At 41.6% G+C, this 23,027-nt stretch overlaps 1 protein-coding gene across 1 annotated transcript in view; it reads right to left on the bottom strand.

Annotated features, from left to right (window-relative positions):
- Positions 1-7,549: 7,549 nt before the first annotated feature.
- gpr4 (G protein-coupled receptor 4) overlaps positions 7,550-23,027 on the bottom strand; it is a 48,780-nt gene continuing 33,302 nt past the window's right edge. The window contains exons 2-5 of the mRNA XM_023416004.2: positions 22,668-22,795; positions 13,609-14,397; positions 11,421-11,685; positions 7,550-10,851 (exon numbers count right to left, since the gene is read on the bottom strand). Of these exons, the coding sequence (XP_023271772.1) occupies positions 10,130-10,851; positions 11,421-11,685; positions 13,609-13,737 (1,116 nt within the window). The 5' untranslated portion in view covers positions 13,738-14,397; positions 22,668-22,795 and the 3' untranslated portion in view covers positions 7,550-10,129. The remainder of the gene's footprint in view (positions 10,852-11,420; positions 11,686-13,608; positions 14,398-22,667; positions 22,796-23,027) is intronic.

Consider the following 23,027-nt stretch of genomic DNA (forward strand, 5'->3'; position numbering starts at 1 on the left):
AAACCAGATTTTGAAGCTTGTGAGGAAGACTGCAGACACTCCTCAGGGCTGAAGAAACGTCTCTCAGCTCCTCTGCATTCATGAGTTAGAGTAACAATTTAACTGTTTTTAATTATACCTGAAAAGAAGTTACAACTTTAATGATCAATCAAAGATAATGGGGTTAAAGACAGTGTTTTTGAGGTCAAGATAGACATAAAATATTATTTATTTAGTTTAAATAAATACATTGGAAATGGTAGTTTGAATTTTATGTCAAACACACACTGTATAAATGAAGGAAATAACATTATTTCATATTATGTATCATATTATTAGATAACATATCACTTGTATACATATATATTTTACCTCTGACTTTCTTCATACTCCTGTCTGTATCTGTATCAGTTCTCTCAGTTCATTTTTGTTAAAGTGACCTTCTTTTTTAGCTTAAAACTGGAACAAAATATTTCCCAGTTCGCCATAAAAAAAAAAAACAAACAGTTCTGTGTGTTACAGTTTATCTTTTCTATTTCTGGGCCCCAGTGTACACTAGTGCATATCTTGATTTCTGTTTCTCTCTCTCTCAGGTTCATTGTTAGAGCAGCAGGGAGGCGATGGAGGAGACGATGACTGAGGTTCAACGCCAGACGTGAGTCAGACTTCAGAACATTATGCCTCCATGAAGCTGAGGCAGAAACAGCCATTGTTTCATTTCCCTTCACCTCTTATCTTATCAAATAACAACATGTCACACACGATAAAATGCACAGACAGCATGCATATGTCTGTATATGTTTCCACACACTACGATACTGGCACACACACAATTCAACACATGATGTGGTTCCTCATGACTGAGCTCAGGATGTATCCCACCAACATCAAGAGACTATTATTGACATAACGTGTCCCCTAGCCCCTAACATCACCCATCACAATGAACTACAACCCTTACCCTAAACCCAAGTCTAAATTTAACCCTAGAACAACAGCAACCCTTTTGAAGAAGTGAGGACTGGACAAAATATCCTCACTGGGTCCTCACAAATAAATTCAGACTCTTGGTCCTCAGAAAGACAAACAAACATACCAACAAGAACAGACACACAAACGGGGAGAAGGAGGACATAACACTACCTCCTGTGGATCTTGAAGATTAGCTGCCTGGTGACTCACAGCTCAATACTGGGAGGGAGAAGTGTAAATCACTGAAGCAATTTCACCTTTAGGTGGACACGGGGTCTGTTTATAGCTGCAATCAGCAGGAATATATGGAGGAGGTGGTTTGTGTTGAAGCATCCACTCTTTGAAAATAGCTCTGTCTTTTCTGCAGATACAGGACCCTTCTCCTGTTTGTGAGGTGACCCTTGTTCTTTACTGTAGTCCCTGCTAAATCATGATGTGGAGAACTGACTGCATCAATTCCAAAATGAATACATCCTAATAGATGTTGGTAACGCACTTGGAAAATTGAGGTTACTGATTACTTGATTACTAAATTAGCACATGCGTCACAACCTCTGAAGCCCATGAAGCCCAAATATCACATTGTCTTTAGAGCGTCATAACTCCACCATGGTTTGAGTTAGAGAAGTGCTGTTTATGTCTATAACTATGTTATGTCTCACGTTAAACTAAAGAATCAGCACTTTCCAACAAGTCCCTGTTTGCCCGTGTGAGTCACTTACTTCCATCGGTAAACTAACATGAAAAGTTAGGTGGGCTTGTTCTTCACAGGATGACGGTCTCGGTTAATGGCAACTCTGGCAACCGAACAATAATGTTTGTATTTCTACCCATTTTTCAATCCTCCCCACATTCAGGAAACAGGCAGCCACCAGCTACTCCACATCTGTCAGCGGAGGGTTGAGAGGTCTTGCTCTTGTTGGTACGCGGTCAGTGAACCATCGGAGGGCGCCAGCTGTTTCCTGCTCTCTATTGGTCGGTTCCTCTGTGAGCTCTAGCCTCTCCTCAGCAGCCACAGCCACTGTGTCTGACAGCTCAGACTTATTCAGAGTGAATCCGGAAAACGCATGAAATCTGTGAAGCAGCTAACACAGGGTACATTTATAGAATCTTAGAGAGGGTAATAATAGCTAAGAGTATCTGCTCTATGTCGCTCTGGGTTAGTGTGTCAACTAAATGTTAAATGAACTAGCTAAATGCTAAAACAAACACAGCTAAATTAAGACACAAATGTTAATGTATTTAGTGCACTTGCCCGTAGACTCCCACACTCATGCAAATATCTTGGCTTTGAACACAGAGGATCACAACTAGGTCACAGAGCACATGAATTATGGATGGTCATTTGCAATTCTCTCCCTGACCTCTTTCAACCTACTATGAATCCATATCCCAAACCTAACGGCTCAATGTGATCCACTCGTCATGTATTTGTATTTTAAAGAGCAGTGTGCTCTGGATGTGAATAACGAGGATGTGGAGTATTTGAATAAATGTGAAGGAGTCTGCTGAGAAGCTGATGTGTACAGGCAGCTCCGCCTCGCTTGATTCAAATACACCGAACCAACTCAGGGCATTGTTAAGGCTCCTGCCAGAGTCGTGTGCAAAACAGGAAGTCCTGCTCAAATCATTATCATGTTAACGTTAACCACACCAAACCTCTATCTACCCACAACTATCTCTAATTTGGATTTCACAATGACTGTGTTTAGCAAGGTGTCGCAAGACATGTTCATTTCCATCTTTTTTTCATTCTACATCTTTGATAACATTTCACAATGGAAAAGAAAATCATGCATTTATGCCACAGCTGAAGTTTGCATGTTGACATAGCAACAAAACACATTTTCACACGAGAAGTTCTTTATGCAGCAAAGGCAGCAAAACAAGTATTTAAGAAAAATATCAACACAATTAAAACACAGAAAGATAATAAGTGCTGGTGTTAGGCGTGTTACACAAAATACACTTGATAAAACCAAGAACCGCAACAATAAGGAGAGGGACTGTTCCATTCTTCCTCACGCTCATCAGCAGATTGTTCAGTCAGTCAATGTGGTAGAAACGCTCTCGGCTGCACTCTGGAGTCTATTTCCCCAGACTCCGGTGCCAGACCTTCCTCCATTACCCTCAAGCTGCTGCCTGCTAACCATCTCCACAACCACACAGTTCACCTGCAGCCATCACCAGTGTCCACCATCTCCTTCCCTTCGCTCCACACTCTACTCTCACTCCAGCCTACCTGTCCCCGCCAAAACGCCCAGCCTCTCCAGCCTCAGTCCCATCCTCTCCATACATCTCCCCACAACCCTTTCATTATTAAAATAGGCCTACCTTTAACGCCGCCTCTGAGTTTCTGTGTGTCTCTGGGTCCAGATATTTCAATGCAAACGTTACAAGAGATAAATGATGAGTTGTGTGAGCAGCTAAGAGGCGGTTTATGGTGTATTAAAATTAGGAGTGTTTATTGCACATGGGAGAAATGAAAAGGCTACCGCCTAATTTCATCTTATCATCAAAATGTCGCAGGTGAAAATAGAACCACTGTAGCAAGAGAGTAACTTTGTGAACATTATGTACCATTGATTATAAGAATTATTAATTATTATTAGAAATATTAATAACATTTGGAAGGGTCAAGACTTACCAAAACAAAGCTAAGTCATATTAACTCCATATCCTGTATTTGTTGCTCTATAAAACCTTATAACTCTTATTCTCACTGCTGACTTTACACATACTGATGGTTTACATGGTGTTTTACTTTGATAAACCCACAAGGACCTTCAATGCTTCCTCAGAAAAATATACATGCTCATCAGTCAGAAATTAGGGCTTTTGTTCCACACTCCTGCGTAGTTCATGATACATGGTTCACATCCAAAAGCAATATGAGTCTATTTTTATTGTATTGCACATTTGTCTTGGCTGTTCAGGGGCTGGTGACCTGCTTCCTCTGCCAGGATGGAAATACAACTGAATGAGTAACTAATTAGATTTTAACATGAGTCTTAAGAATGGATTCTGGGTCACATTGGTCACGGATGTAGGAGGAATAAGCAGCTCACCAAGTGCTGTGTAGTTATGATCAAAATTGTATGTATTTTGTAGGAATGAATGATTACCTCTGAATACCTCTATGAAAAAACTCATTTTAAAATCAGAGCAATATCAAATGTTGACTGAGATTCATGCAGTTTGTCATCTTGATTTTGACGTGTTTCTTGCATCACTCTCTCAGTTTGGGTTCGTTAGGTGTTTGTTTGTTTTTTAAAAAAGGGGGAAAGTTAGCTAAATCATAGAGATAAGAAAGCTATTGCGCACAGTCAGACAGTGGACTAAGACAGTGTACTTAGATTCACATAATTAATGAAATGATGATATAACTATAACTTTTAAATTCTCAGAATCTCTGCAATGTTAAAGAAAAAAAATCCTGGATCTGCCCCTATAAGCAGATTGGTATAATTCCTGCTAAAATTTCTCAGAGTCCTCAAATATCTGGTTTTGTAAAACCAGCAGTCCAACATCCAGTGGTAATCCATATAGCACCATGTGTGACAAAGAAAAGCATCCAATTCTCATATCTGAGTAGCTGGAACCAGTTTGGCATGTTTGTTTAAAAAATGACTGAATGATCAAAATAGCTGCTAATTAATTTGCAGAACTCTACCCATGTGACTTTGATGGTAAAGATTTATGCTACTAGACTAACTGCTGTTTATTGACTTACAGTCAAGAAATGAATGTATTTCAGTTTATTTTTGGTTGAATTTGTCCTGGTCTCAGCCTGGAGGCTCCAGGGTTTTGGTTTTTTAGACTTTTTTGGACTTTCTTGATTTAGTTTTCTGTGTTTTGGGTTTCTGTTCTGGGGTTTGAGTATTTCTGGTTTGAGTATTTCTGGTTTGGGTGTTTCTCGTGTCTAGTCTTCTCTGTCTTGTGCTCTGTTTCCCCGTGCACTTCCTGTTTTATTTTGTAATTTGTTTCCTTGTGTGTCTCAGTGTTTTGCTTCCTGTCTTGGTCCTGTTTTCTTTGTGGTGATTGTCTGCCCCGCCCTAATGTGTTTCACCTGTGTTCAATCACCCTTGCTCCCCTTCGTCTGTGTCGGGGTTTGTCATCATCTGGTCGCGTTGCCTGTTCATGTCTGGTTTGTCCTCAGTCTGTTCATGTTGCCTGTTGTCGTCCCCTGTGCTTCTCGTGTTTTGGCCTGCTGTTCCTTGTGGTTCCCTGTGCTTGTTTTTTAAAGTTCTTTTGTTTATTAAACCTGTCTGCACCCTCTCCCAAGTGTTGGCTGCATTTTGGGTCCAGCTCAACCCCGACTACGCTACGTTTGATTTCAGGCACTTAAGTTTCACTTAAAGCTGCAATGATCAAAACTTTTAGATTAACAATGGATCAAATGACTCTGTTTATGTGTAAGGGGTTGCTTAGTAACAAATCTACCGAGAATATCGCACTTCATTTAAGCTTTACGGAGCATTTTAGCATCTTTCAGCTCATTGTTTTGGTTCACTCTCTTTACTTTCATCTGTATCATTTAAAGAAGCATTTGGCAGCTGTTTTCAATAAAGAAGCACTAAAGGCCCACTGTTCACTACCTGTCCAGCGACAGATGGCACATGTGAAACCATTTAAGCAAACAAGAGGTGAACATAGAGGAGCATTTAGCAGCTAAAGAGCCAGATGTTTTCCTCAGGAGTTAGTGGAGACAAACTCAGAGCTAAAAAAAGAGAGAATATTGAACGTGGATATACATTTTTCCAATTTAATGCTTATGTAAATCATGCAATCACGCTGTAAATAAACAAGTTTGCTAAATCAACTTAAAAGATAATAACACTTTAATGGTGTTAATGTTAATCTAGCTTGTTTCTGTTGTCCCAGTGTGGCCAAAAATTCAGTTAATGCTTTCACAGAGGAATCTTTTGCTTTAATTGTAGGTTTAAATTGTTTAAACTGAATTAGTTGTAAAAGACCGAGGAAAGGAGTGCATGTCACTCCAGCTTCTATAAATCCTATTTAGGTACTCTGAGCTTTATAGAGCTGAACTGAATGCTCCAGTTTTACCTCTGCTGCGCTCAGGCCAGAAATAAATCTGAATATCTCATGAAAATAACAGCACAGCCATCTTTTATGTCCGGAGGTGTTTCTGTATCCTTACCTGATAATAAATCACTCTCATAATCAGGTGAGCTGGCGGTAATGACAGTTGGTAATGGCCTCTGGTGAGCATCTATATATAGAGCTATAGCAGAGGTGACCAGTGAAGCATAGAGGGCGAGAGACAATGTTCCCTCAGAGTTATGAGAATGAGTTATGTCCTTCCTCTCCTCTCAAAAACATAAAGGCACACGTGGGCACTTGCCTCTTGCTGACTTTTTCCTCCACACACATGCAGTGAAACACACAAGTATACATATACATTTACATTTAATTGTATTATGTTACGTGTTATACAAAATCCATTATTTTTCCGTCTAGCTCTGTTTCTCTCTGTTTCTCCCTTGTCTCTCTCACACACCCACACGTCCTATCTTATATAACACAGTGTGAATGTGTCCACCCCCATGAGGACAGGTCGTAAATATAGGGTTCCGTCTGATGTGCAGGGTAGCAATGGAAAGGACACACCACACACTGTCAAAGATAAGCGCACAAGCACACACACAGTACGCTCATTGAATTACATGCAGACAGACGCATGCACACACACACACACACACACACACACACACACACACACTCACACATGCACAGATCCGACTGTGTGTCCTTCGGGTCATTCATTAGTCGTACAGCTCTTGGAGTCTAGACCAGGACAAAGTGAAGAGTGAAGAAGGTGACTTTGTGTTGGCAGCATCCCAGACCTGCTGTATCTGCTGGTCAGTGCAGTGACCTGTTACCACAGGATACCTGCAGTGTTGCAGGACTACGCAGAGTTCTTGGTCCAGACTGTGATTTGTAGGAGTTTCACCTCTGTGTCTGCGCATGTGAACCTGTCTGTGGGCCGTCGGCGAGAGGAGTGGACTAGAACAACACATGAGCGTTTTTTCTGCTGCCCCTCTCATATCGGTTTGGTTATTTTTAAGCTTCAAATGAACTGGAGTTATACAACGTGTCATCCAACCATTATAAAGCCAGAAGTGTCGGTCGCTGTTCTGAATGGCCACACTAGAAGGAGAGTGAAAACCTGCTGTTGGTGTGTTGTTAAGTGGGGAAAAGGACTCACACAGTCAGGCTGTCAATTCTGGAGTAAGAGCTTCAGAGAGAAGTACAAACACTGCCTTTCACAGCTTCCCACTCCTGACCAATTGCTGCGTAAAGTGTGTGTGATTGTTGAATTATTTGAAGTTTATATCCATATGATATCCATAAAAAGATATATTTGTGGTTTTAAGAACTGAGGGAAAGAAAACAAAAATGAAATAGATAAAGAAGAAAGACAGAAAATAAGAATAAAATAAGATGACAAACAAACAGTTCCCCACCTTCAAGTAATTTCCATCTAAAAAGCTTCCTCTGTCCTGCTTTCTTTCAGCTCATAGATGCCAAACAAACAAACAAACAAACAAACAAACAAACAAACAGGAGGACACAGTTTCGTATGCATAATTTATTTCTCACTGACACTGTCGATCAACTAATACACGTTATGAAGCCTGGTTCCTCTCTGAGACAGACATACAGATGCACAACAAAAGCAGTGGTACACAGAGCAGCGCTTAGGCCGGACCTGACGGAAAAAAACAAAAAACAAACCTGCCTTAACATCATAGCACTGAACACAGAAACGCTTTCATGCCAGGACAATATAAAATAAAAAATAAGCTGGGATCACTGAGACACATTTCAAATAATCTCCCATCCGTCTGATGTAACAGCTGGGAGGTGGAAGCGGAGCGTGTACACCTGTCTGTCGCCATGAAATCAGCGGGCTGGACTGGAGTTATATGAGCCGTAATACTGCACAGAAGGAAAGTCAGTATGTGATTGTTATATTTCTGAACATACAGCAGGGCATCCTGTAATGTAAACAGATGCATTGTTGAAATGTTACTGCCACTGATTCTTTGATTGCAAAAAAACAACACACAGACTTGATTTTGGAAGTTGAAGATGCCTCTGCTCTGACAGCTGAGTCCACTCTGCGTTTTGTCAAAGTGACATTTATTCTTGCTTCATGCAGACGCTGCCGTTAACTTTTGGATCCCAACTGTTGCGAATGTTAAATCCAACACAAAGTCTGGTCGCTTTGTGTTGGGACTTACCGTGAGAACAAGCTGCCAACTAGGAAAATGAAGAATTCATGTCAGTGTGAAGTCAAATCATGGTAAATATATGCAGCACATTTAAGTTTTCTTACTTGACATCATGACTTCAGAAAGTAGTAAACATGTGATAAATGATGGCAAGGAAACCAGCATTGGTGGTTAAAGTTGTCAGTTATATTTACATTTAAAATGATCAGCTTCACATACGAAAGGGGCGACTTGCTTGTAGTAAACTTTTGTAATTTTGAAATAAATTGTTGAAAACAACAATGTTACATGGCTGTTTTGAACATTGCCACACACCCAAGCCCTGGAGATGGTTTTACAATAATATCCAGTAAAACATGTCTTAATTTCTCTGCATACTTTTGAAACTACAGGAAAATATTTCTTAATCTGCTTCCCTAACATGACAAATAATGTTAGCAGTCAGCAGTGTCGCTTTCATCAAGAGGGAATGTACCAATTTTGCCATTCTAGATAAAAAACAAGCTTGGAAATCCCCAATTCTTTAATGGGTATTGGCAACTTTCAAACTGAGCTTAATGCAGTAAGAGGCTTTACTTTAGGTTTTCCTCTATCCTCTCTGTGAACTGATTTCTGATTATTTTGCTCTCTGTGGTAGAAATGAAAGTATAAGAAAAAAAACATGGCTCACATTAAAGAAGAAACACACTTCTCCTCTAATCCCTCTTTCTGTCACAGTTAATGAGCTGAGGTACTTCATAAGGCTTCATTATTTCCTTCACAAACTAAAGACACAGTAAAGACATTTCCAACAAGCATCACAAATGTGTTTGACCAGTAATTTACAATCTTTTTTTATTACCCTTCCGCTCTTCTTTCATATCCCAAAGTGGCACATTTAAGTTTCAAACCCCAATCTCCTATGTCCAGTTGGGTGTCCGAGCAGCCTGAATCCACAGGTTTCTCCTCTCAGACCGCTACCAATACTCACCCATAAGGTGGGTGGTCTGTTTAAATAATTCCACTTAAATATTCAAGAATGTCTTTGTAGGCGTGAATGACTCCTGGCACAGTGATAAATTGTCCAAATATCCGAGTTATCAAATTGTGTTTGATGTTAGCCTTGTTAGCCACACCACCGACCTGGCTGTAGGGCTGTCAGCTGGTCCGTCGTTCTGGTGCTCCAACACTTTGTCCAGACTGAAGTGGCTGAACATCTGGAATGGTTGGCATGGAATTTGGTACGGACATTTAGGGTCCACAGAGGCCGAATCCTAAGAACTGAGCCCCTGACTTTTCATATAGCACCACTGGCAGACCAAAATTTCTTGCGGCCCAACACTGCATGACCTCAGGAGCTAATGTCTCAGCCTTAGCTGCACTCTGGGATTAATGATGACTTAGCATGTTGATATGATAACATTAGCATGCAGTACACCTGTGCAGAAGCTGACACACTACAGTCTGAAGTGATGAAAGTTGAATCGCATCATATCTTAAAATGGCCACAGAAAGATAAATCCTACAGCTGTCTTCAGCTGCCGCCCTCAGGTGGTGGCCCTCTAGTGGTAAAGATTTAAAAAATATCAAAGTAGTTCCTCCATTTTTGTTTTGTGGTGTGGAAACACTTCTACTGTGCGGGTACTCCACAGATTTCTCTGTATCCAGCACCTCTCCCACTGAGGTTTCGATGGATGTGCACATGACCACTCCACATACTTTGTGTGAGCATTTTAACCCCTCAGGGGCTGCTACCATGGCTACAGACTGTATGTCATGTCTACTTCATCAATCTCTTTCCCATTCTGGCTTATTGAAGTGCCACTGAGTGGAAGCTTTTACCGCAGCCACGAGTGCATCCGATTTCAGCCCGTCAGGCCAGAAGAAATCAGACGTGTCAGGAGCTTCCTCCTCCCGCCAACCTGAGCACCAGGTACAAGTCACTTCCTAACACTGAGGATGGTCATCTGTAGACACTCTTCCTTCAGAGCCACCAGTTCTGTCTTGTAGCTGCTTGTCTTGCCTCCGTCAGCGTACACACAAGGCTGCTTCTTTGCCGATAGTGGCGTTTCCATGGTGACTGAGCCAGCGTTCAGTATATCAGCGTGCGATGGTGAGGAAGAGGAGCCCTTGTGGCAGGCCGCAGACAGTAACGCTGAGAGGGCTCGGCCAACATCGTTCCTCGCCCCCTCGTTGACGAAACAGTACAAAATGGGGTCGGCGACACAGTTGAGGCTGGTCAGAGCCAGCGATACATGGTACGCTGCAAACAAGCTCTCCTCTGAGCCACAGTCACATGGTTTCCTTAGAAACATGATGCTCCGCACCAGGAGGAGGACGTGGTACGGTCCAAAGCAGAGCAAAACAATCAGGATCAAACTCAAAGCCAACCGCTGAATTTTGGCCTTTTCCTGACGTTCTGTCGAGACGTTGCAGCGAACTGCTGCCAGGATCCCCCGGTAGGCGACCAGCATGGCTGTCCAGGGAGCAAGGAAGCCCAGAAATGTCCTGTAGAGGTTCATCCCTGCCACCCAGTCCTGCATGGGATACTTCTCAAAGCAGAAGGTGTGGTTGAAGCGATCCTGGAAGAGCTCATCGTGGAAGAGAGGAGCAGAGTTGGCTATGATCTCAATGATCCACACCATGGCGCTGACCAGGATGGCTGCAGGAGGGTCAGGAGAGGAGAGGAAAGAAATATTAGACTTTGTGGTAACTTCAGTTCCTCTAGCCTGTGTGAGTAATGTTCTGTATTGAAGGAAAGCAGGGTGCTCAGCCAACAGAGAGTCCTTAACCTTTGACTGATTGATTGACACAATGTACCAACCTAAGAAACCAGGAAGATGCTAAACTTGATGAAATGGAGTCTCACTGTCATCCAGATGAAGTGTTTCTAGAAAAGTTAGTCTGGGCTCGTTGCACGTATCATTAGATTTTATTAAAAGTAATGACTCTAGCAGACATCCTCGTTTAAGTAGTTATTTATAAAAACTTCTTTTGACATGGAAGTGATCTTATCCCCGCACAAAGTGAATTTCCTGTTACATCAGATTTGGCAGATGCGAAGACGTGCATCCCCTCCAGGCTTGGCAGTAGCACAGTTTGGGAAACGACTCATCAAATGCAATATCTCAATCATGTAAAAACAGGATACCATGTGATCTGACAGAACCGACTCTCGGACTATTGGAAAGTTAGTCACTTTTTCTCCCACGACTTGAGTCATCGGCCCACCTGTTTTGATTCGTCGAACCTTGGCGAAGCGCAGAGGATATGCCACAGCCAGGTACCTGTCCAGCGATATGCAGCAGAGGAAGGCGATGCTGACGTAGATATTGGTGTAGAAGATGAAGCCGAACAGCTTGCAGCTCTCCTGACCGTGGATCCAGTCATCGTGCTGCAGGAAGTAATCGATCCACAAGGGAAGAGTGGTGATGTAGAGAAGGTCAGCCACCGACAGGTTGATCAGGTAGATGCCGAGCTCGTTGCGTTGGCGTACCTGGAGGGAGCAGTGCGACAAAGGGAAGGAGAGAATGGTCGGGAAAGGTAAAGGCAGGAAGCGGGAGGGGAAGGTGGGATGGGAGATGGTGGGTGGAAGCGGATTTACAGTTAAAGGAGAAAATGGATGGAGAGTTTTAAGTCAGTGTTTCCTTCTTATGCAAACTTTTACAATGTAAAAGAAAAGAAAATGAAAATAAAATCCTGCGACTAGGAGACAGCTCCGTTTCCTAAGCGGTATTGATATTACATTGCTAATTTTTGGCAGAACCTCTCAAGTAAATAAGCAGCAGACCGATCATGTTCACGTTCGGTCATGTTCATTTGCGTTGGAACAAACTGAATGTAGAAAGTTTCAAACGTGACATTGATGCTGAGATGGAAGCGCAGCGAGCAGTAAGCTAATGTTCAAATGTCACTCGCTTCTCATGACGTTTGCACTTGAAAAACATTTAGTGAAGTTGTTTGAATTAAAAGTCAATAACGATTCCCTCCGTCTGCCAAAGCAAACTGACAGTCTGTGGGAAACAGTGGAAGTGACTGATGCAGTATGGGAAAATATCCTGAGCGCCCTGTTGACTGTATATAGCAGCCAGCGTCGGACATGTTACTTCAAAATAAAAAAAATAAAAGAATAACCCTCCTCTGGTTACACAGTGAAAACGTAATCATGCCACCTGCAGACTTACTTTACAGTAATAAATTTGTTACATGACTCGTTACATGGTTTTCCTTTTCCTGCACCCGCCAGCAGCTAAGTGTTAACCACGCTTCATTTGTGCCAAAAATGTGTCCATGTGTGTCGACTGAACACGTGACAAAACATTTTGTCTTTTCAACTTTGAAGTAAACCTCAGTTGTGACCAAACTATTTTGAAAGTCAGATTGTCTGTGTCAATTGTTCAAATGACAAAACTTTTTTTTTTTAAACTATATTTATTGTCTTTTTGTTCAAGTACAGCAGCGTCCTACAACGTGCAGCACACGAACCCCTGGCCACATACACACACCCAAACATTCATTAAGCAACAACCCAAAACAAAAAAGCTTATCAATCTGTGAGCTGTTATTCATTTATAGTTTCCATCACTTTCAGTGTGTCCACATGCAAAAGGAACACCACAAACCCTCATCAGTAACTGACAACATTTGAACTTAATACCAATCATAATATACATATCCCTCCATGAGAATGGAAAAACAAAAGGGGGAAAAAAAATGTATTATGAAAATTCAGAGGGGTGATGCACGCCTCAGAGCTTTGCCCCTAAATACGTTCCTTCAAATGACGAAACATTTGTCTGTCGATTCAACTTGAAACTGCACTTTAGTCGTCTTGTTGCACATGTTCTTTGACTGTGTCGTTGTAAGTCACGTACAACAACAGACAAAAGTGCAATTTCAAGTTGAACTGACGGACAAGTGTTTTTTCAGTCGACATATATAGTGCACATGTTGATATATTCTTGGCACAAATGGAACCGATTTCATATATGATTGATCGCCACTATGTAGTTTGTTTTATATGTTTTGGAAGCTACGCAGCCGCAGATCTGTTCATGCGCCTCTCACTGTCTTGACTTCAGTATTGGGGGCGTTTGGAGAGTTGTGTATCTTAATGCATCACTGTGGCTGCATGCATTATTTGTGTGAGATACATTACTTATATTCTATTTATCTCAGTGCCTACATGGCAGGTTTTGGTTTACATTGTTGTTTGATATTTAAGAGAGAAATGATTTGTTGTGAGATTCATTCAATTAAAAGCTTTACACATCATGGAGCCAAATCCAAAAGGAAACAGGCTACCAGATCCTAATCTGACTGTGTTTGACACCGTTGTATTGAGAGTAATCTTGCTGGCTATGCTGGTGGCAGTGTGTACGTCTGTATGTATGCATGTGTGTGTGTGTGTCCTCCTCACCTGCATGTAGGCAGCCCACAGGGCCATGCAGTTAGTAGGCAGCCCCAGAACGATGACTATGATGTAGAGCGTGGGCTGGAAGAACTGGTCCACCTTACTGTCCACATCACAGAACGAGATGTTGCACATTGTCCTGTGTGGAACACTCTGAGTGTGTGTGTGTGTGTGTGTGTGTGTGTGTGTGCAGGTGTGTGTGTGTGTGTGTGCAGGTGTGTGAAGTGTGTTCAGCTATTTTCAGCTCTGTGTGTCTCTCTGTAGTTTCACTATAGTACAGCTCCAGCAGTTTGACAGTGACATGCTGACTCTGGCATCCTGCTCGGCTTCCACACCGCTGTCCAAGATGGAGTGACCCAAGAAAACAGAACTGTCATTTCCGGAGCATCTCATGGTTCCTGTTTCTTAAAAACGCTGTCCTTCTTGCCAAAGGGTTTTGACTTGTCATGATCCTGTCTCCCGCTGCGCAGCCAGTCCCTCAGTATGAAGGAAAGAGGAGAATAAAGGAAGGAGTGAGGGTTAAAATGTGCTGAAATGAAAGCTGCCTTATCGACACTGTGCCAGGTCTCCTGCGCCTGGACAGGACCTCATCAATCTTTTAGAGATTAGAGGTCTGCCAGGTCTACTGTGAGAGGGAGAGGCTCAACATCAGCGTGTGTGTGTGGGTGTGTCTCAAGGTCCCGATGACACACAAGACTCCTCAGGGAAGTTTGCACTAAAACACAGGAATGACTTTACAGAGCTTCAGCACTTTGGAGCCGACAGGCCGTCCATTTACTCTGAACTCCCTGACATCTGCAAGAGAGAGAGAGAGAGAGAGAGAGAGAGAGGCTTTTAAATGATGATGCTTTATAATAACTGTACAAAGATAAAAATATCTGTTTGTGTCAGTAAAACAAATTAGATTTTAACATACATTTTCTTTTTCTTTTTTTAAAGTCATTTTTCTGGCATTTGTGCCTTTATTATAGCTGCAGTGAGAGAGAACCAGGAAAGCTGGGGAGAGAGAGAGAGGATGACATGCAGCAAAGAGCCTCGGGTCAGACTGTGGTATGGACTGATATGGTCGCTGAGCCATCAGGGCGCCCCAAACTTTCAATACTTGCATCAATTATTAAAGCTAATAAAACAGTAACATAAAAAAGACAAAGAGGAAAAGATTAAAACCTTCAAGACATAAAAAAACTACAATTACTGCCTTGTGTTTGTATGCCTCTGCCAAACAGCCAAGTTACAGGAAATATGGTCACAATCTCCCCTTCCTGAGCTACAGTATTGAATAATGGCCAGAAGTGTTTTTGCAGAGTATCATGATGTCCTAATTAATGTTTGTTCCCAATTTGAAGAAGTTCCTTCAAGGCGTTACTGAGATATCACATTCACAAGGCCAAAACCGTGTTTCGTGAGATCACCGTGACCTTGACCTTTGACCTAATGAGTTCATCCTTGAGTGCAAGTGAACGTTTGTCTTAATTTTTACTTACTATTGTCTGACTGTGGCAGTTACTGTATATTCTGAATGAGCTGGTTCCAGCTTCTTATCAGAGCCGATTTATTCAAACCCTGGACCGTTCCACCAGGTGGAAATACACTAATCTACCTGTCCTGTGCATCATTCTAATACCTTATGACAACCTTTCACTGATATGTTTGACATTTTTTGAAGCTAGAATTTGAAATAAAATTTCTTTGGGTTTGAATAATCTTTGGTTGCATAGCATGACTGTGTAACTTTAACTGAACATGATGCTCTTTGTGCACTAATTGACATTCTCCTCTGCAGCCTCTCCTCCGGTCATGAAGGAACAGAAACAAAAGACTGCAGCTTGTCCTCACTTCTTTTTCCCTGTTTGGCTTGTCAGAGCTGTCCTCACACCATAGCCAAAAAACTTTGTGTTTCCAGTTCATTTCCTGTATTTATTTGCTGTGCTCTGCCTCTAGTCCACATACACTTTTACACGTAATGCACTACGGTTTATGTCACAAGACTCAGAGCTGCACTTTCTAGGCATCTGGTTTGGTTATTTGAAGTGAATGGAATCTCTTGTGAGGTGAAAACAAACTACTCAAACTGCCTGGAGTGAACACACCCTTAATGCATACAGTCAAACCCTTTTTTCTGCTAATATATTGAATTCTGCTGCCTCCAACTTCCAGGAACATGTGTGAAAGAAAAGACAGTGATAGACGGAGTGACAGAGAGAGGGAAGAAAGAGGCAGCGAGAACAGCGAAGCAGCAGGAGTTTATCAGAACATGCTGACACGCCGTGCAGGCACAAAAAGACCTTGCAAACGGAGAGTCCAGGACATGTGATAAGCATTATGTAAGCCTTCACATAAACATGACTTGAATATAGATGTAGAGTAGACAGAGAGAGAGAGAGAGGGGTGGGAGCTCAGTTTCTGTTTCACTCCTTAACTTCTCACTTTCCACTCGGAGCTCAGCTTCTGTTTATACATCTTGGACCGCCTTGATATTGTTGCATACAGCTGATATGAGCGCACATATGCTTTCAATCACTTTACTTAAATATGTTTTTAAGCATTGGGACCTTTTGTTTCTCCAGAGTTTATGTGTGTTTCAGCTTCTTGTCATTCCTCCTGCATCGACAGATTTCATGAGTTACTGTGAAGGTTTTTCAGCATGAAGAGCCAACAGTAGGTGACCTCCTCTGCCCATTCCAGTGACATGTTTATCAAAGGAAAGACTGAATTGGAATTAAAGGTCCAATATTTTAGAATTTTCCTGTGTTTTATTAAGAGTGTTGATCCATAAGAAGATGTATTTGTGGTTTTAAGTCAATATAGTTTTACATCTCCTCCGTCAGGCTTCTCTCTGGAGCTCTAGCAAGAACAAGTAATATCGTGCTGATCCCTGAGACTCTCTTTTGATTGGCCGGCGGTTTTCTGAGTGACACATGATCAGGCCAACCACAGGTAACAAGCCCATTACTGTAGCTTGGTAAAAGTCACCGGTAAATGCAAATGAAGATGGTCAGTCCCCACTGAAATGATATTGATATTAAAAGGTTTTGCAGAGTTGATATTGAAATCATATTTCAGAAAAAATAAACTTGAGCATTTTCTGTTTTTTTCTGTCATGTAGTTTGACAGCTTAGCAAGAGAATAACCACTCAGTATTGTGTTGTTAAAAAAGATAAATCAACACAAAAAGGTTGGACAGAGGTTCCAGGTGGGCGGGGCTTGGGGCATGTCTGAGAGCGGTGACTGCTTTGTTGTGACATCACAAAGTTATAGAAGTCTTGGCAGCTGGTTTAAATGCTCAGTTTCTGAATACAAACTGTGTGCATTTGTCTGTGGACTGAGGCTTTGATACGTTCACAGTATCAATATAGAACCTAGACCTGCTTTATAATCAAAGAAGATGGACATCTACATTTATACTATATGGGACCTCTAAGAAAAATAATCCACTAAGTTTGTCCTCTGTGGACCATGAATATCCACAGCACATGGCATGATGGAGGGTCATGTAATGCTGGGGAGCAACAGAAGTCTCTCTGAGGATCATACACAAATATCTCACATGATAAGGAAATCCAGCCATGTGATTCCTTCAGTACAAAGCTGACATGTAGATCTGAGCATGGTGTATAAGAATAGTTCATGCAGTGTGCAAAATGGCAAGGGTTTATGAGAGCATGAATGTGCTTAACACCTTTAAAACCTTTTTTGACCTAATGGAGGGAAGGTCAGAGGTATCATCAAAAACATTTTAAAAAAATCATCCATTAGCATACACAGAAAACCTCAGGGAAATTATAACATAATGCAGCAGATGAGGGGGGTCTCCATGATACCACAGTCCATGATCACGTCTCATAACAGACAGACTGGTTGCACTGGGAAACTCCCATATGTTGGCTCCTCGACTAAAGCAAATATTGCCTATTCCTAAAGAAAGCGACATGCATGATGAGTCTGTGCTGACTTCCTGGTAAAAAGTCCAAGGAAGAGGCCTGAGAAGTGTCTGTCACCACACAACAAATAAGGATCTGTGAAGGAAACAGCTTCAGCCTGTGATAATGTGACAGTCAGTGGTGTGGAACAGTGACTTTGGACTGAGCTGACTCAGCGCTACAATCATACACACCAACTCGTAAGCAAACACACACGTGAGGGCTTGGTGAGGTCATTTCTACAGTGACCTTGTCAAATAACTCTTTGTTGGGGGAAACACCCATGTTGATAACCTAAAGCACAGCTGGGTCATATTCCTGCTGTAATCTGTTGTCACACATATTATCACCACAGTCCAGAGACATCTGACTGTTAGAGGTTTATATGGTAAAAACTCTCACATTGGAGGTTTAAGTTTCTAGCATCAACCTTCCATTTCCCAAAAAGGCTTGTTTGTGTTGTTAGCATTCCACACGTTAATATTACTGTGGCTATGGTTTCACGGGGGGGGGGGGGGTGAAGGTCAAGTTGGAGGTAAATTGTCTTGTTTTTCCTTCAAATCCTCCAAAAGTCTTGTTTGCATTGTTAGAATTCCACATTGAAACAAGCAAATGCTGCCTGAACCTTCTCACCAACGAACACCAGCAAGGGTAAAAAGGCTTTTTGTTTTTAGCCTTTTAGGGAAACTTCACTCCTCTCAACTGTTTAAGGATCATTTGTGCTTTGAGGATGTTGTAATTCCATGAAGGAGAAACTTCCTCCAGCAGACCTGGTGCAAGAAGGAATTTAAGCACTGTGTCTTGATTTACGGTATTTCAGTAGCTAAGACTGCATTTAGCATGAAATAAAATCATTTCTTTCAAACTGACATTTCCGTGTGTGCATGATTAAGATAAACAATTACTGCCTGTCAATTTGAAACCAAAAATGTAGAGTAATTTCATTTAACTTTAACTGGATGATGAAGTCTTCAAATACTAAACAGTACAATCACACTATGAAAAGTTTTCATATTGAAGAGTTTACTTCCAGTTTTGAGGACGAGGGGAAAGGAAAGGAAAGATGCAGAGATAAGGAAGAAAAGGAACGCAAATGCAAAGATAGAAGGATGTGATAAAAGAAGCAAAGAAAGAAAGAAAGAAAGAAAAAACATAAAATTAAAGAGTAAACTCTGTAAACCTATGACAGAAATACAATATCAGCACCTTAAAATTGTAGCACATTACTTCAGAAAATGTACATATTGACCTTCCATCTTTCACCAGAACAACTTCATAAAGAATGAACATTTACTTCAAAGACAGTTGAGATACTTGTCTCAGTGTGAGGTTGTTTGGAAAGGAACAACAAAATGTAATATCTCTCTGCTTTACCCTGCAGTCGCAGCGCTCCACTATCAAAGAGCTGACATCCCATCCGTCTCCACTGAGCACCACAGAGTCACCCCATGTCCTCATTAGATAAAACAGCAGGGCCACATGCCAGTGACAAAACCACTGCCAGTCAATCTTATCAGCTCTTAATCTGTGCTCTCAGTGTGTGTGGAGGGCACGCTTTGATTCTGACTTTCTAATAAAATACAAACTAAGTTCATGTAAGATGAAGTCAGTTCAGACGACAGTAATTTAACACAAAGTGACACGGGCCCGTTTCCCTGTGTGTCGCAAAATCCACTCGTGTTTATCTTTATCCAACCTGTTACCAGGAATGTGGTTAGTCACTTACAGATATTTATCATGTAGTGTTTGCATGCGATGGCCAACTCACACACACCTCTATTGGTGTTATGGTTCATGTGATCTGTTCCTTTAGGAGTTTTTGTAATGCTTTCTGTTTTATTTTGAAAATTCTTGTGTTTATGTTTGTTTTGCTTCCTGTCCTTGTGTGTTTTTTTCCACCATTCTTTTGTCCGACTGTAAGTCTGACATTTGTCACTAAAGGTTACTTCACTGCGGTGGTGTGCCTGTGTGTCTGCATTTGGGTCGTGAACTCACTGAACTGCGACAGTTGAGTGGTTTCAGGCTAACAGGTGGACGGAGGAACAGGCAGGCAGAGGGAAGGGTGGAAAGACTGGAAGGTGAACAAACAGGAACAGGCAGCAGGAACCACTAGGAACGTAACGCGGAACAACACCAGACGAAATAAGAAAGAGTGAGGGGAACACAGATGCTGTGCCTCAATTCACTTCCACACTCACACATTAGTGCGTTCACATTGACAAAGTATGGCTACATGCAGTGCACTATAAGCAGTGTTACACATGAACGCGTTGGATGAACGGATATTTTTTAGTGAACGTTGAACTGAGCGAATCAGTTAAGAAATGATGAACGTGAACAGTGAGCAGCGTTCACTCTCACGTTTGGGGCTGGTGATGGATGGGTAGAAGGAGGTTCTATTGACAAGAATAGCGGCTTATCTATTTAAAAAAAAAAAAAAAAACAGAACAAATGAACGTGAACCAGTTCATTTTCATCTGTATGAGCTGAACTTTGAACTATAAGTACCTGGATGGGGCGTTCAAAAAACTCAAAAATGTGTAAAATTATGGACACCACCAACGTATTTCCAAACTTGTGAAAACGGGGACCAAGGAAGGAGGACACGTCGTTGGCACCAATGGCGGCAAACACAGGACCCTAAAACATTCCAGTCAAGTGAGCAAAGCAGCAGGCAAGCGGAAGACAACTGGTGGTCACATGTAGTGATCGTCATCGCTGGTCAGCGCACATCAGCAGTGTTTGGTTTGGGACAACCAGAAGACAATGAGACACAAGGGCATGAAGCATAACAACCATAAACACAACAGGTATGAGATTTCAAAATAAAACAGGAAGCATTACTGTTTCTGTGACGCTCAGACAGAGTCTCAGAGGAGTTTTATCCACCTGTTACACACCTGCAGAGTCTGCAGACCGTACAGACTCACACAGATGTGTCCTCTTGAACGGAAGTAACATTCTGCATCAAATAAATATATAAAAAATATTAGTTTTATTATTGTTGTTGCTGCTGCTGTTTTAATTATTTTGTGATAAATCCTATCAACCGCCCAGTTAACAAGCAATGATGTCACTATGTTCAGTGTCAACATACGTCTCTTCATAGAGTTTTCAGTTGGGCTGTGGAGCAGTGCTTTTACAGGTAGGTCTTTGTTTTGTTTATTATGTGCATAAACATGTGGGCCACATGATTCATATCCTGCCAGTGGTTTCACGCTGATGCAAAGTCAGTGGCTGCGATGCACCAACAAACAGTGATATGCCAACATATGCAGTGAAGAAGAAGACTGGCAGGAAGAAGTTACACCTATAACAGACCTCAAGTATACACAAGACAGGAAGACAAAAGCAAAATTTAAAAATAAACATGAGACGACCCATGAACATGTTTTCAGCTGCTGCTGCCCAATGAGATGCTTTGGTGCTGCAGTTTCATAACTACTTTATTATCTTTCTAAAGTAATTGCATGTCTCATCACACTAAACACATGGATCATCATCACACCTGTCACAGCACAGACAAACAAATCCTCACTGCAGGACAGTCATCGATTTGACTTTTCATGTTTCAGTCAGGTTAAACCTGGATTTATATCTCCTTCAGTACCAGTGACTATTTCTGTGCTTTGAATAATACTTGCTCACAGAGTACAGTGTTAGTAAGTCAACATCATCAGAGTATCTGATGTATCAGCCCAAATTTGGTTTGTTTTAAGAAGATGTATTTGTGGTTTTAAGAACCAAAAATCATCTCAGTCTAGTTTTACATCTCTTCTCTCAGGCTTCGCAGGCTTTGTTGTGACATCACAAAGTTACAGAAGTCCTGACGCTTGGTTTTAAGGCTCAGTTTCTGAATACAGGTGTACATTTCTCTGTGGACTGAGCACTTTGATACTTTCACAGTATTAATATAGAACGTAGACCTGCTTTATAATCAAACAACACATGGACATCTACCTTTATACTATATGGGACCTTTAAAGAAAACACCATTTAGTCTCACTGCCCATCTTTTTGCAATTTGCCTCCTAGTGAAATCTCTGTAAAGTGACGTATTATGGAGGAAGCACTCTGACACCGCAGACTGGGGTCAGCATCCTGTGCTCCACATCTTGTTGGGTTTAGGCTCTTAACCTCCTGATAGGGTTAGAGAAAGATGGTGGTTTGGGTAAACACTGAAAAAGACTTATGCTTAATCCTACACTTAACCAAGACCACAATCTTGAGTGAGACATTTAAGAAATTAGATTGATTTTCATCTGTCTATTTTCTCAGTCAATCACTGTGCTCACTAACAGATTAGTAAAGATGCATTGACTGATATTGTAAAGGTTGACAAATGAGGAAGCAGATTTTAAAAAAGATGAATTCTGAACTGCTTTGACAAATTCTGTCAGGAAGAACGGGATAAACTGCCCAAAGGCACAAATAGGAGATTTCACTTTTTGATTTTTAATTTAAAAAAAAGAAAGATTTAAAAACATGTTTTCTCATTGTCATTATGTGTTATTGTTGTTGTTGTACAACACAACAATACGTGCAAAAAGTGAATAGTTTCTGAAGCTGCTGTAGAGTGAACAGTGTGTCGCACGTCCCTCAGATAACAGTGGACTTGCTGCCCTTAAAATTAACAAGAGTTTTTACAAAAATCCATGGATTCACTTTTGTGAATAAAAGTTGATTTCAAATATTGACATCATCTTTCCTCTGTGTCTTTCCATCAGTCACACTGCTCTGTCTTGTGTGTATTAAAAAGCCTGTTCTTGTGTTCTGTGGTTTGTACATAAAGTTGAGATCTGCAGGGACAGGCTGCAGCTGAAGGTTTGAGGCCACAGTTCACAGCTGGAAAGAGGTTCAAGAGGTTTATTGGTAATTAGGAATTAGAAATGTGTGTGTGTGTGTGTGTGTGTGTGTGTGTGTGTGTACAATGGAGGCCTATATCAACCTGTTCTGTGCCGTCCGGTACAACACAGCAACGTTTGATCTTCTGCCAGAGAAGATTAGGTCAAGGCGGGCATGCACGCTGGCTGACACACACACACACACACACACACACACACACACACACACACACACACACACAGACACATGCACACACAAACAGACACAGACACAATACGTTTCTCCCTTTCCTTCACTTACGGTGTACTTTTCTTCCTTTCACTTTCCTCCTTCACTGCACCCATTGTTCACACGTTTGGCTCTCATGGTCTTTGTCCAGGTAACCAAACTCTGATTATCACAACTCGGCCGGTTCCACACCTAAACTCCTAGAACAACACAGAACAACAAAGAACTTGGCGTGAGATATGGCACGCAAGGCAAACAGTCAAAGATGCTCTAGTGATTTTCTTTTATACATCAGAGCAGCATTACAAGGTTAAGGTCGGGCTGTTTGCGTCATCGACAGGTAAAGTCAAAGTCAGCGACTTTGTGCTTTGATAAGCTGGAGGTGAAGTCATGTGACTCCGCACAAGTCTTATCACGCGCGACCGAGTGTAA

This window comes from Seriola lalandi, unplaced genomic scaffold (assembly GCF_002814215.2).
Source record: "Seriola lalandi dorsalis isolate HSWRI2012SDOR001 ecotype SW California unplaced genomic scaffold, Sedor1 jcf7180002054560, whole genome shotgun sequence".
In the NCBI taxonomy this organism is placed as follows: domain Eukaryota; kingdom Metazoa; phylum Chordata; class Actinopteri; order Carangiformes; family Carangidae; genus Seriola; species Seriola lalandi.